Source organism: Trachurus trachurus (genome assembly GCF_905171665.1).
Source record: "Trachurus trachurus genome assembly, chromosome: 21".
Taxonomy (NCBI): domain Eukaryota; kingdom Metazoa; phylum Chordata; class Actinopteri; order Carangiformes; family Carangidae; genus Trachurus; species Trachurus trachurus.
Window position 1 is genome coordinate 13,122,327 of NC_139899.1, and position 13,954 is coordinate 13,136,280.

Here is a 13,954-nt window from a genome sequence, read left to right on the forward strand (position 1 = left end):
GTGCTGATCTTTTCTTTTTGCCCTCTCCAGGGCTACAGGTCAGTATTAATGGAAAGAGTGGACTGGTTATTTGAAAAGAATGGCAAGAAGGGGATCAGAAACAAGCACACAGACGTTTAACCTCTCCTATTCTAGTCTTTTTGCTTTATCAGCCCAGATCATTTATAGAAGGCAATGGAATGAAATGCAATGGGCTGTCCAGGAAAATGTACTTGTCAGTCAAACAATGAGACAGGTTTTAGCCCTGCCTATGATTACAAACACACACACAAACACACCCACACACAAAATATAACCAATTGCTGTGGACAATTTAAAGGAGAGTGGGTTTAGAATGAATGTCACTAAGGCAAAGAGAAATGTTTCATAGCATTACTGTAACACACACAGTCTCACATATACACACACAAACACACACATAAAAACGTGTATACACAAAAAGATCACACATCATCAACATCCGACTATCACTGCCTGTTTCTTTTCTATAGAAACATTCATTTTCAGGGGTGACTGTCTCTGTATCACATACACTATTTTCCTTTCTCACATCAGGAAAAAGCCATTTTGCAGGTGTGACAGCTCCAGCTGTATGTGTTGTACTGTATGTGTTGTCCTGGCTTGTTGGCTTCTCTCCTCTGTTTCAGGTGCTCTGGCCACCCCTGTGCTCTGTCTGCTACGCCCTGGTTCTCCTCTGCTTAGGTTTACATTCCATAGCTTCCTGGTTCCTGGGGGCAGAGCTGTCTACCTCGGGCTGTTGACTGACTGAACCTGTGTGGAATTGCACAAAAGCTGAGCTTCCTTGAGCTCTGAGCTCTCCTTTTGCGCCCTAGACATCCCAGCCCCTGACTAACTCTTCATTTGTGGTTTTGTTATCCACCACATAACACGGTTCAACACATACACGTGGTTTTCTCTGTATCCCACATCCCACCACATTCATCCATGATCTTGAATTAACAGAAATGTGACTTTAACTCAGGCTTACTATGTTTTTACATTAAGGGTTGGTTATAGCAGGTGAAGAAGGAAACATGCAGAATAAGATGCCGTTATTAGGTTGAAACATGTACAGTAAGTAGCAAGATCTCAACCAAAGGCTGGCTTCAAGGTTCTCAGGTGGATCTGACTAGTACAGACTTCCCTTTGGCTGCTACTGTGCATGACAAGTAAGAAGGAGGAAATATATAAAAAGGAGAAAAAAGAAAATCACTTCAGACATCTTTGAGTAAAAGATTTCAAGGGACTTAAATTCCCTTCATCTTCTCTTTCTTTGCTGTCTAGCTTTCAAACTAGTTCCTGGTCAAACTCTTTCACCCCATGTTCCCTCTCCAACCTTTCTCCTCGTGAGTTCTTTCTCTCAATGGTCTCACTTCCCACCCCACACTGTCCTTCTTCGTGTCAAATTAAAGTGATGGAAATGAACTTGAGGGGACGCTAATTGCAATTGTCAATCCAATCTAGGTCGGGGCTGAAAGACAGGGGCTCCCTCGCACTTCATCAGTCTTCATTAATATTGAAGGAGTTTGCTGAGGAGCAGGGGGCCAACGTAATCTGCACTCATCTAACAGTGCATCAAAAATTAGGCAAAGCTGGGGAGGGCGCTCATGGCGCCTGAGGGACAAATATGCCAGTCAAGAAGAAGTAAGAAGAAAGATGTCACATGACAGGTCCAGAGTGCCAGAGTAGATGCTGCTTTCAAAAATGGTGGGAGAGATAATTTTTAAACAACTTCATATGCATCTTTTGACAAACTCGTTAGGTAAAAATATATGTCAGGGACAATGTCCGACAAGGCGTCCATTATCAGAAATTAATGGACGATGTGGAGGCGTGAACCATCCGACACAAAGCTGAAGAATTATAAGGTTGGCTATGTTACAACAGAAAAACGTTCAAATAGCTCTTTGAAATAACTGATAAATCAGTATGTAATATCCTAGTGTGGGCCACTCTGTACTGGTGAAAATTATAAATAATACCAAATAAATAAATCAAATTATGTTTCTTCAACTTGCATGTTGCTTTAATTCTGTCCAAAACCTTGCAATTAGCTGCTGTCATTAAAACCTGCCATACTTGTAACTCTGATATATTTCTGACAGGCACCCGAAGGCAGCATAATGTTAATTTGTCGAGCTAGGTCAACTTAACATACAATTTATGTGCCAGCAGTGAGTCGGTCACTTTGAGCCTTGCATAAAGTTGTAACAGTATATCTAACAAAAGTGGTGAGAGAAGAAAGATGGACTGATGATTTAATGATTTGCATGACTGTATGGCCCTGTCACAGACACGCACACACATTCTGTATCAGTGACCCAGTACAAGTGCCAGCTGGTCATTGCAGCAGGGTTTTCAGAGGGTTGTTGCCCACAGACCCACACAGATGGTCGCTCCACCTCCTCTGGCAACGCAAACCTGTGCTTTATACCAAGAGAGATATAAACTTAAAGTGATGCAACAGTTAGGCCCGTTGAGTGTTAATGCTTATTCCCTGCAGTTTTGCTACAGATAATCTTAATGGATGTTAGTTTTAAGAGAAGTAGTATCCTTGTGCCACATTTGAATGAGTAAAATTAATTGAAGCTATATCCTCTCTGTCAGAATTTGGCATCTGATCTCCCTCTTGAAAGTGGCTAGCACAATTGTGGCCATCAAAACACAAAAAACAAAAATAAAAAAAAACGTTTTATTAAGAACAAACTGTGTTTCTTTTTCCGATTTAAGCATTCCTCTCTGTTTAGCCCTTGGGTTGCAAACTTGATGCACCTCATGTAAACGTTGTTGCATAATGTATGAGATAAAGTGATAGGTTTCACTCTCTGCTAGCGACTTAGTTCTGGGTTTTAGCAGGATAACAAAACATCTGATGTTAACCTCTGAGGTTAATACAAACATTACAGCATAGAGAAAAGGCTCAGGTTAGACATTCAGCACTCTATAGCTCTCCCTTGGCCTTACAGACTCATTTCAAAACACTTGTATTGGCTGTTTTATGTGAGAAAGTGATTCATTTCAGCAAAAAAGGTTGATCACCCCCAGAGTCTATTAACAGCAGGGTTAAGACAACTGGGACTGAGAGTGCATACAGAGGACACATCTACTGCCTCCATTTTCTCCATCTAAACTGCGCTTCCCTGTTGCACAGGAAAATATTGATTCAGACGGATTGAAAAGATCTGATATCATGTACTGTAAAATATAAATTTCTGACTGTAAAGACAGTACGGTTACCATAAGTAACCAGATGTGTAACCTCTGGTCCACATAGTCTCTGGTATTCCTGCCTACTGGTGCAGTTACAGTGGTTTCCATCTGGTACGCATCACTGTGACAGCTGGGAGTGTTTAAAACAAGTGCAAGGTCGAGTGACACTCTTCACACAAGTGTCACTAAGGGCCACATTAACAGACCACCACAGTCATTTCCTAAAATTGCATGTTCTCCAAATGTACTACAACATGAATGTATATTAATTTCACTACAAGGGAATATACTTGAATCTTGTGCCTCTCAACACAAAATCTAAATCTACAGTGTTTGTTTTCCCCTGTTGTCTTTGCTACCTTGTCTTACATTCTATTAACTTTTCTTACACTAATAACATGAGGCCTGTTGGAAATATTCAATATCTCAGTTTGTAAACAATGACTCTATGATTTAATTACAACTACAGGGACAGAGGTGGGGACTTAGTGCTATTGAAGGAATTACATGTTTACTAATGGTTGCAATGGCAAGACAAACAATCTGATCTGACTGTGACTGTGAGTTCCTTCTGAGACTTGGAAGAGAGGAGAAGAGGGGAAAATTAATATTTCATAATCACAGATCTGTTTATGAGTGCACGCGAGAAAGCGATATGAGGGAAAAGAGAGACGCAAAAGTGTGTGTGTGTGTTTGCTTTCCTCTGTGTCCCATTCACATAAACGAAAATGTCACACTGGAATACTTTGAGCAGTGTACAACTTGTCATTTCATTTTCTTGACGTGCACACACTTGAGATGCAAATGCATCTATGCTCTGTTTCGTAATGGGGGGAGAAGGATTCAGAGGAGCGGGAGCATGGATTTAGATTTAAACACTGACGCCGTAAACACTGCGTGCGGTTGAAGCTCAGTGGTGTGCTGTTGGTCTGAACGTGAATATGTGAGAGAAGAGAGAAAGCCTCAGTGCTGAAATGCAGTTATTAATCATGGCACGAGCTTTGATTCATCTGTCGTGGAGGCAGTTTGGAAGATGGACTCTATTTACTGCTAAAGTTGTTTGAGGGGTTTTGGGAGGCAGCCATCAATCTCTTGGCTATCTTGAAAAGAGGGAGCCAATGCACAGGCATCAGTTTCAATCACCTCCTAGAGACAGCTGGTATGGTACGCTGCTGCACAATAGTTTTTTCTTCACCGTACCTCACTTTCTCTACCTCAAGGTGAAGTTTTACCCTCCCTGGGGAAGTGCGTTATTAATGTGTTTTATCATAATAATAATAATATTCCCTAAAAATACACACACCGCCCTGCCCTCATGCTCCCTTGCTGTTTGGCACCCTGTGTTCTTAATTAGCATCTTCAATTAACCCATGTTAATTGCCAACAATGGAAAGGTGGAGGAACCTGGCAAGCCAGCACCACAGGGAACTGTTTTGGAAATGAGCTGTGGTGTAACATGGAAGTCTGCATGTAAAGAAGCAATTGCAGCCCCATTTAAATATTGCTCATACAGATGGCAAACCTATTCTGAAAGTGTGAATATTAATTCATTATTTTAAAATATAAACTTGTTCTGTGTAGTTAAACAACAATCACATTTGGTTTTTGAGCTGCACCCCCCCCACACCCACCATCTATTTTCATCTAAGTCAGTGGGGCCTATTACCTCTGCAGGAGTCTAATGGTAGCACTTTACCATCCATTGCTCCCTCTTTCTTAATATCATCTTGGTTTTGTTTGGCGTCACAAGGGGGGTTTGTCAGAATTGCTTTGCACAATGTTGAACACTTAATGACACTGTTTTGTTTAGCTGCTTTGATCAATCATAATTTTTTTTTGGTCCACACAAACCGAACACACAGGAGGAGACAAGTTGCCCCATTACTTTCACCTGATGTAAACAAATGATTTGGGCATATTAACTTTCAATCATTGCTGAAAAGAGCAAAGTATGAAAACACAGCTTGCCTTATAGCCTCTGTAGCCCAGTTAACTCTCACAGCAATAGCTGCCCATTAATGTAGTGTAACACCAGGGGAGCTCCCCAGCCCTCAAGATAGACTGGAATCAATTGGAGCTGAATGGTTTTAGCAGTGCACAGAGCAACCAACATAGTCAAGGGTGGTGTTCTTGAGAAACGGTAGGCCAACAAAGGTCAAAAATAGCAGCTAATTTCACCCAACAAAAAAGAGGAAAAAAAATGTTTTTTCTCAATAGTAACCTCCTTCTAGCCTTTCATTACTACTCTGGATCCGAAAGGCCTGGGGCTGCTACCATCTGACTCTGTGTTTGTGTGTATGCATGTGTCCATCAAAAAATAAATAAATAAATAAAACAAAGGAAGTGAGCCTTAAAGCAGAAGTAAGCGATCCGGTCGTTTTGGCTAACTTCTTGTCAGCCGATGGAGTTAGCAGCCCCCGCCCTCGTCATGGATCTATTGGTCCTCGTCCCTACGTCACCACATTCACGCGCATCCCTTGGGTGCACACACAGAGAGGACTGCCCCTTTATGCCGTTCTCTCTCCTCATTGGATAAAGGTTGTAGGATACAAGGAAAGTTTTCTCCTCGGTTTACAGCAGAGCAGAGTGACTGACAGACCCGTGTTTCGGACCAAACACTCTATTTGCTGTCGGAAGATATAACTATTTAAGACTTATATTAACACAAACATTTCGCTTACTTCTGCTTTAATGTAAGCAAGCTCCAGTTCAGCTCCCTCACCCAGGTTGTTAACAACCTCTCTTTCTGCAACGTTGTGGATTTCATAATATTACTTCCACATTCTGGGATTAAAAATGATAAACCGCCTATTTAATCTATGACTTTCACAACGTGTTCTGTCAAGTAATAAGGTGATTTAAAAAAATGTTCATAAATATCTGAACATTTCCAGAAAGGTATTTGTGTTCATTGCCACAGAACTTCTGTCAGTGACTCATGTTTAACAATGAAAAAAGTAGATTTGCCAGATTATTTGGATTTTGATTATTCTGTGCCTCAGACCACAATGGTGTGAGCATATAATCAGTCCGACACTCTGAGAGGAGAGGTCTGATTACCCAGGATTAGGGCTATTTCTTGCTTATCATTGGCCGTGTCGACACTAATCTGAATGCTGATTTGTTGAAAAAGTTCTGAGCACAGAGCATTCTCTGGGCAACAAGGACAAATGTTAAAACCTTAATAATGAAGTTCACATTCCAGACACTTCACTACATTTTGGACAATAACTGGTAGGAACAGATTGCATTTTCAGTTCATAATCACTTCAGTTAAGGCGTCAGTGATTAATCAATTGATTCATGTCAATTCTTAAAGGAGGTATATTCTGACTTATTCGTGCACACTGAGTCAAATACGTCAAATTAAGTCCTTACACGGAGGAAGGTGAGGTCGCGGCTGCGGTCGATGCTGGTGATCTCAAGGTTGCCCATTACGACTTCACAGTTCTCGTAGTATTTCCTCAGGGTGCGGTACTGCTGCTCCAGGTCGGACAGAGTACTCAGCTTGTTCTCTGTACCAGCACATACTGTAGAAAGAGACAGAAGAAGGGAAAGGGGCAGAGGGATAAGATAGTGTTAATAGAGCTTTTGACTCAGAAAACAGCGTGTGATCATAAACACCACAGGGTCACATTGATTATCCCATAATCTGAATGTATTCTTCAAAGAATAATGAAAAGAATGGTTGTCTTTTTCATTTGCAGCAATGCCAACACTGGTGCTGCAGATAAAAAAAAAGTGTGAATGTAGTGTAAGCTAATAAAAATAGTCCATAGACAGTGAGCTGCAGCACCTGCTTAGTGTAGCCTGGTCATGTAACACTAGGAACCCACTGGACCTCGCTGCGCCCCCAGCCCCACCTTACATCACCCCTCGGGGCACTCGGGACACACGAGAGCTCTTTAGCAGCAAGCTGGGCTGTTCGCTTGACAACTAATTAAATAGAACCATTTTCCACCCGTTGCACACCTTGCTGCCCCCCCTTCCGTATCGCTCTTCACCCCCACCGCACCCCACCCCACCCCCATGACGACACAAACCATCTGCCCAATCAGCTGGTGCTGACTGGTCAAGCATGACCCACAGACGTTTGTAGCGATTGCAAAGATTAGGGGCTAAATCGCAATTACCTGGGGCTTGTCATGTTTTCTCCTTTTCTTTGTGGAGGGACTTTGAGTGTGTGTTGTTCAGGGATATGTCTACAGTTATACAGTGCACTTTTTTATTTCATTCCCATGCATACCCTCCAGCTGATCACACACTTGCAGTCAGAGCATGGCTCACCTCTGAGCTTGTTCCCACCTGTCCTTTCTCCTAAACAAAAGAGAAAAAAAAAAAACCTGTCCTTTCTCCCTAGACATGGATTTTTTTTCCTGACAGTTTATTATTAGTTCTGTATCCAGTTTGCACTGCCCTCTCTCTCTCTGCTCTGTATGCGTCTGTATTCAACCGCTGTTAATTTCAACTCTTTTGTTTCCATTTGCAGCTTTTTGAAAAGACAATGTACTGTTGACAGTCATCTCCCCTTCCTTCCACCTCAAGTACAGCTTTCGCTTAAGTGCATTTGTTTAGTGTTTTACTTTCCTTAGGCTCCATTCTCAACAGTTAAAGTATTTTGCCCACTTTCAACCTCTCTGTCATGTCTATAATGGCCTCTTATTCTTTTTCAGATTCATCTTTTTTTCTCATGTTTTTAAGCTCTTGGGGCCAATTTCTTGTTTTCCAATCTTGCTTTATTGATTTCATTGTTTTCTTTCTATTTCTCCTTTCTTGTTTTTTCATATCAGTTTCATGGTTACTTGCTCTACCTTTTTCACCCTTAACAGTGAGGCTTTTGATTGTGTTTAATAATTTTCTGACTGGCTGATTTCAATACACAGTTCCTCTTTACTCCTTTAAAGATGGAATCATAAAACTGCGCCTCCTTGACTTGAGCTTAGCAAACTACACGTCCAGCACTTGCTAATTTTCTGGAAGCCTTTATTGACCTCAAATGTCCCTGACTGGACGTAGAACATAAGACACATTCACAGCACTGGGTGCCCTATTGATGTATAGTTTGCAAACCTAGAGGCCAACCAAGATTAGGACACTAGCATTTGTTCCTCTGAAGAATTAAATATATATATTTTATTGCATTTGTATTGCTATAGCAATGTGGTTTTTCCCACTCTCACCCTCTACATGCTCGATGACAGAGGAGCCATCGGTGTGACGGAGAGGTGACAGTTCCTTCCCCGAGTCTTGTCACATTGTCACCCATGAGCTGTTACCTCTCTCTCTGAACACCTCCACCCTGAAAGATCTTCACTGATGTGCTGCATTTTAATTCAAGATCCCTTCAAGAAGCCTATCCTGTGCCTTCCTTCGTACACCTTACATCTCCCTCAAACTCAACCTGAGTGATTTTGCTCTATCCTCTCAGCTAGTAATAAACTAGGCCAAACTCATTTACCCTCTTTTCTCCACACAGGCATTCAGTGGCAAAATCTTTCAATTCCATTTCCTATTTACTTCCCATCATTACACCACAGATACATCAGAGGAAAAGAGGATTCGGCCTCAAGGCAACACAGGGTGTAAAGACAAATGTGATTGTGTTCAAACACTACCACATCGAAGCAGATAAGAGATAAGTGGAACTATTCCAATGTGACCTGGACAATATTCGTACGAGCTAGTGGTGATTAGCTAGGTTGCATACCATAACGTGCTGCTTAGGAATGATATATCGCAGACCTGGGTGTTTTCAATAACAGTTAGCGTGGGCTTGAGGGGAGCGGGATGGAGGGTAGAGGGGGGTCATAAAGTGAGGATAGGTGTAATAAACTGTTATTGCACCCTTGGGGCAGGGCGCTAAGATCAGAGGAAAGGGCCATTGTGGCATGTGATGTCTAGTGAAATTCACTTTTTTATACCGATTTGCTTCCCCAAGCATACAGTACCTTCATAAGCCTTCTGACTGTTATAACCTGCCGTCTGTGAAGTCTATATGTTATTGTTGATTTTTTGCCCATGTGCGAGTTTTAATGAAACACTATGAAATCCTATAGCTCTGCATGAGTCTGAGATGGTGCTGAGTGCCAAGTGAACCACGACAAAACCATCTGTGCATGTGCGGAGAGCCTATAGAGGAAGTGTGAACTGTTGAAGGTTTACTGCAAAGCCTGGTGATCCTACTGTTTGCGTGTGTGTGCATGGATGTGGGCTGAGTGTAAATAACAGACCTCAGGATGTATTTTCTCCCTCTTTCTGCATGATTGAATCCATTTGTCTCCATGTTCAATATGTTACATCTGAGCCTGTATATCACTGTAAAGGTTGTATAAAACATAGTCTGTGCTCTTTCCATTGGTGGGACCTGCCTACTCAGGAGGACATGCTATACAGTAATACATAATGCACTGAATTGTTAACTGTTTAACATAGTACCTTGGATGCAGGAATAGCCTGCAAGAACAGATGAATCTTAATGTTAAAAACTTGTGCAGTTACATAAAAGATAATGTGTCTTATGTACTTGATGGATTTTACTCTTTGGCACACTCAGCACAGAAGGCACAGAATAAGAGCCAATGAGAGTACAAATGTGTATGTGTGTGTATACATACAGTAGCCTACGTGTGTGTATGGCTGTGTGAGTAAAGTGACTTAATTTGATTGCACACAATTTCATCTCAGAAATGATGGATTAAGGCAATGAATAAGAAGAATTCAGGGTTTTCCAATACATTGTATGTAATTAACGAGACAATTATGAGTGGATGAGTAGAAATATGGCTGGATTTATATGGTCTAGAAAGGAATTTACAGATGCCATTTGTTTGTTTGCTTTGACATATTGCTTATTTATCATAAGACTTGGTTTTCCTTTCATTTGTTGTATTATGAATGAGGAAAACATGTATGTTTATGAGGCAGATCATTTAGGGGCAGTTTTCTCAGTATTTTCTGTGTGAATATTCTCCATCCATCAATCACAAATCAAACCATTCAGAAACTTTCAGAGCGATAGATGTGTTGGAAGATGGGTTTCAATGGTTTTCATGCAGTTTCCAAGTGTCTCAAACAGACAGCCACCAGACAAGACCACAATGCATCCATCACTGTCTCTGACCCAGTCACAAAATGCATCAATAGCAGGAATGCCAACTTTACATAAAAACAAAAATAAATTTAAAAGCAGGCCGACATTTGTATCAGTTTTCATAATTATCCTCATCAGAAATACATAAACACTGCACCAATATGCTTCTTTCCCAATTTATTTCATTATAGTGCACAAAACAACTTCATCAATAGTGCCTTGTGCGATTATTGAATGCCTATAAAACTGGCAAGTCTCTGAGGTTTATTGGCTCCTGCCAAGGAAGCCAACAAAAGGTCATCCCAATAGCCAGTAACTGACTGAATTAAATAAAGTTGCAAATGTCACTTCCATAAGTAAACACTGTCAGGAGCTGAGCTTGGCTAACGTGCCTTGAATAAACAGGGGGACCTTGTAGACGTTAAACTGAAATACTGCCTTGCACAGGACAAAAATACTAAATCAGAAACGCTGAACAAAAGGTGCCACATGTGAAGTCAGAGCTGTCCTTTGTTCCCCAATGTCCCCCAGATGAGCTTTGGTGGCTAAGTATGAGTTACAAGCCACTGCTTCTGATGGTAATCATGGCCCAGATTATCGTCCATCTGCCGAGCAGCTTAATAAGCATCAGAAACAATAACTAGATGAGTGTTCGTGATGACGGCACGGTCCAGTAACACTAACCTCTTACTGCCCTCCGAGTTCTGGTCACCTACCAACAGAGCTGTTGCTGTCTCCATATGGTCTGTCGTAAATTAGCATTCATGCCCTTGCTGATGCAGAAAGCTCCACCACCTTGTGGGAGTTTTCCACAGAGGATAGCCTGCGGCTGCCAGTGTGCTTACAGAAGCTGATTACATTGCATGTATTTGCTATATCACAAGTTTCACTAATAAGCAGTGTGTGCGTGTGATCTATGCATTTACTGTCTTGCTCAGTCTCGTCACTCTCATTAACCCCTTTTCCTGAAGCAGGGAGCTTTGATAATCTTGCTGGACACTATCTGCACAGCACCGACCTGCAGACAGTAAAATAAGGTTTGCCTGAAACAATTAAAAGGATGTCAACAATGCAAAAGATGAGGACACAATTTAACCCTTAGAAAATATGCTGTACTATAGGCTCCTTATTTGTCCTTGAAAGGACAAATAAACTTAATCTTATCTAGTCATCTTGAACTGTTTACTGAGATGAAGTTATATGTGTTGTCACCCACATGTAAGGGCCAGACAGAGCACCTTGGATAGCGCCTCCTTGCTGTCCAAAGAAAAGTAAGACAGGCTTTTTGTGTTGTATTGTGCTGAAAATGGCCATGGCTCTATGGCTGCCCCCCCTCCAGACGCCCTGGACAGGACGTGAAAAGTGGACATGTCCGGGGAAAAGAGGATGTTTGGTCACCCTACCTTCAACAAAAGCTTAGTGCTTGGTTATTGGGAGCTGGAAATGTGTCAGTGGAGTGCTGCTATACAGTAACATGGTGCCAACCTTTACATCAAATAAAACATGCTTCAAACATTCCCATCAAAAAAGCGTAACTGTAACTGTGCAAGTAACAGCTCACTGCTGTGGCTGTAAATAGATGCATTTGACCAGAAAATACTGAACATTCCTGCTGAGTGCATGTTTCCAGCAGTGGTAATAACATTAGCCACAGTAAACAATGCACGAGTCACTAGCATCATGTGGCTAAGATATGCATATTACCTCATATGAAACAAATAAATGGGAACCAGGGGTGACCTATTTCATGTTTGTGTGATAATTTATTTACAAATGTGGTAGTATTACTAACCCATTAAAGTTTTAGCGTGTACATAAATACTCCTTGGGAAAATGGAAAAAAAAAATACAACCTACATAGCGCTTCACACATGCACATCTATTTATATATGAGTGCTTTGTGACAACCCCAGATAGTTACTGAAATTAATTCACTCACTGGTAGCATGTTGAATTGCTGTGATACTGAGAGAAAACCTGGTGTTCGTGAAATCAAAAACAGAAGGAGGCAGTGGAAGTTTTAATGGGAGGAATGAAAACAGCAATCAGCCTGCCACAGATAATATAGCCTACCACTGTCACCCCTGATATGACTGTGTGTTTCTTGTTGGTTTTAGTGGTTACTAGTTGCCCTTAAAGCAACTCTTACCTTTCTGGCATTTCACACAGCACTTGAACTTTGAACTACAACAACTACGTCCAAGTCTCCTCCACCTCTTCCTCCTACCTCACCTCCAACATGCCCCTCCTGTGTGCATTGGCAAGGTGGAAACAGAAGTGGAAAACAAGCAAAACGAGACAATTCTAATTTGGAGTCTGATTCAGAGGTTACTGCACAAACAACACAGTGAAATGCAACCCCGGAGTTTTAAAACTTAAACTTAAATTTAAACTTAAAGTGATGAGTGATTAGTTTTATAATAAAGTGTCAGATAGTAACGTTACTGGTAACTGGAAACACACAAGGAAGATAATGTTACAGAGTAGCGTTCTCAATGGGCCAGGACCGGCCAACCAACCCAACCGGATGCACTGGCTCAGGCTCGGAAATATAATGGCTTGGGTCGGGCCTTGGGCTCTCCATTCAACCTAATCCTCACCAGATATAACAACTGGACCTCCTTCTGGGGGAAAGAGAGGCTTCACGCCGTGGCGGCAGGCAGCGGTGGAACAATACCATGTTTCTCGAGACATTAAAGACGGCCGGAGCAGACTCGTTCTTGGTCTTGCTGAGACCGAGACCCCCAGTTATGTCGGCCCTTCCTGATCGGCCCCAAGTTGCAAAAACCCCACATACGCCCAGTCTCTCCACTCCTCTCCCACACTTCCGTACCTGTGTTGGCAGTGTTGGCTCCACGGTCCTTTTTTTAGTAGCCTAACTAATAATAATGCAACATAAGGTAACTAAATAAGCGTACAAGTAATCAGAACAGTAATTGTTTACACTACTTTTAAAAGGAGTAGGCTAATAAGTAATTTAAAACGAGGAACGAGCCGAGCCGAGCCGACACTGTGCAGCCCAGGACAGGTGGACGGCGGCAAATTGGGAGTCATTATTTAAAGTTTTACGGTAACTGCCCCATGCTCGCAGGTGTCCAAGAAACTACTCAATGCTGTATCCAAAACATGTGAAGTATGCACACCATCCATTTACTATTTCCTTTCATGTCTGTATCTGTGTTGGGTTTAAAACTTGTCTTCAGAAAAATCCATCCAAGTCACAGGGGAGTGATTGGCTGACACTGGCACACACCTCATTACCCAGAATCCTCTGGCTGCTTCTTCTTGACTGAATGCACTGCTGACAATGGAGTTAGTGAGAAGCATTTTAAACCCTATACTGACCAGCAGAAATGTGTGTGTGTGTGTGTGTGTGTGTGTGTGTGTGTGTGTGTGTGTGTGTGTGTGTGTGTGTGTGTGTGTGTGTGTGTGTGTGTGTGTGTGTGTGTGTGTGTGTGTGTGTGTGTGTGTGTGTGTGTGTGTGTGTGTGTGTGCGTGTGTGTTTAAATGTGCATGTTTGACCTTCAATTTGAGGCTTGATTGTAGTAACACTCCAACTCTGTTTGTTTATACCTGTACTAAATTGGTTTTAGATTAATACGGTTCTGGGGCAAATACACTGTGGCCAAATTTAAATGTTATTTGACTGTTAAA

The 13,954-nt window shown here is 41.8% G+C and overlaps 1 protein-coding gene across 2 annotated transcripts in view; it reads right to left on the reverse strand.

The window, feature by feature from the left end:
- The window catches only part of erbb4b (erb-b2 receptor tyrosine kinase 4b), a gene marked incomplete at its 3' end in the record, with an annotated part of 352,419 nt that overhangs the window by 146,010 nt on the left and 192,455 nt on the right, over positions 1 to 13,954 (reverse strand). For both annotated transcript variants that reach the window (XM_083996270.1, XM_083996269.1), the window contains exon 2: positions 6,589 to 6,740. In XM_083996270.1, the coding sequence (XP_083852396.1) occupies positions 6,589 to 6,740 (152 nt within the window). The remainder of the gene's footprint in view (positions 1 to 6,588; positions 6,741 to 13,954) is intronic.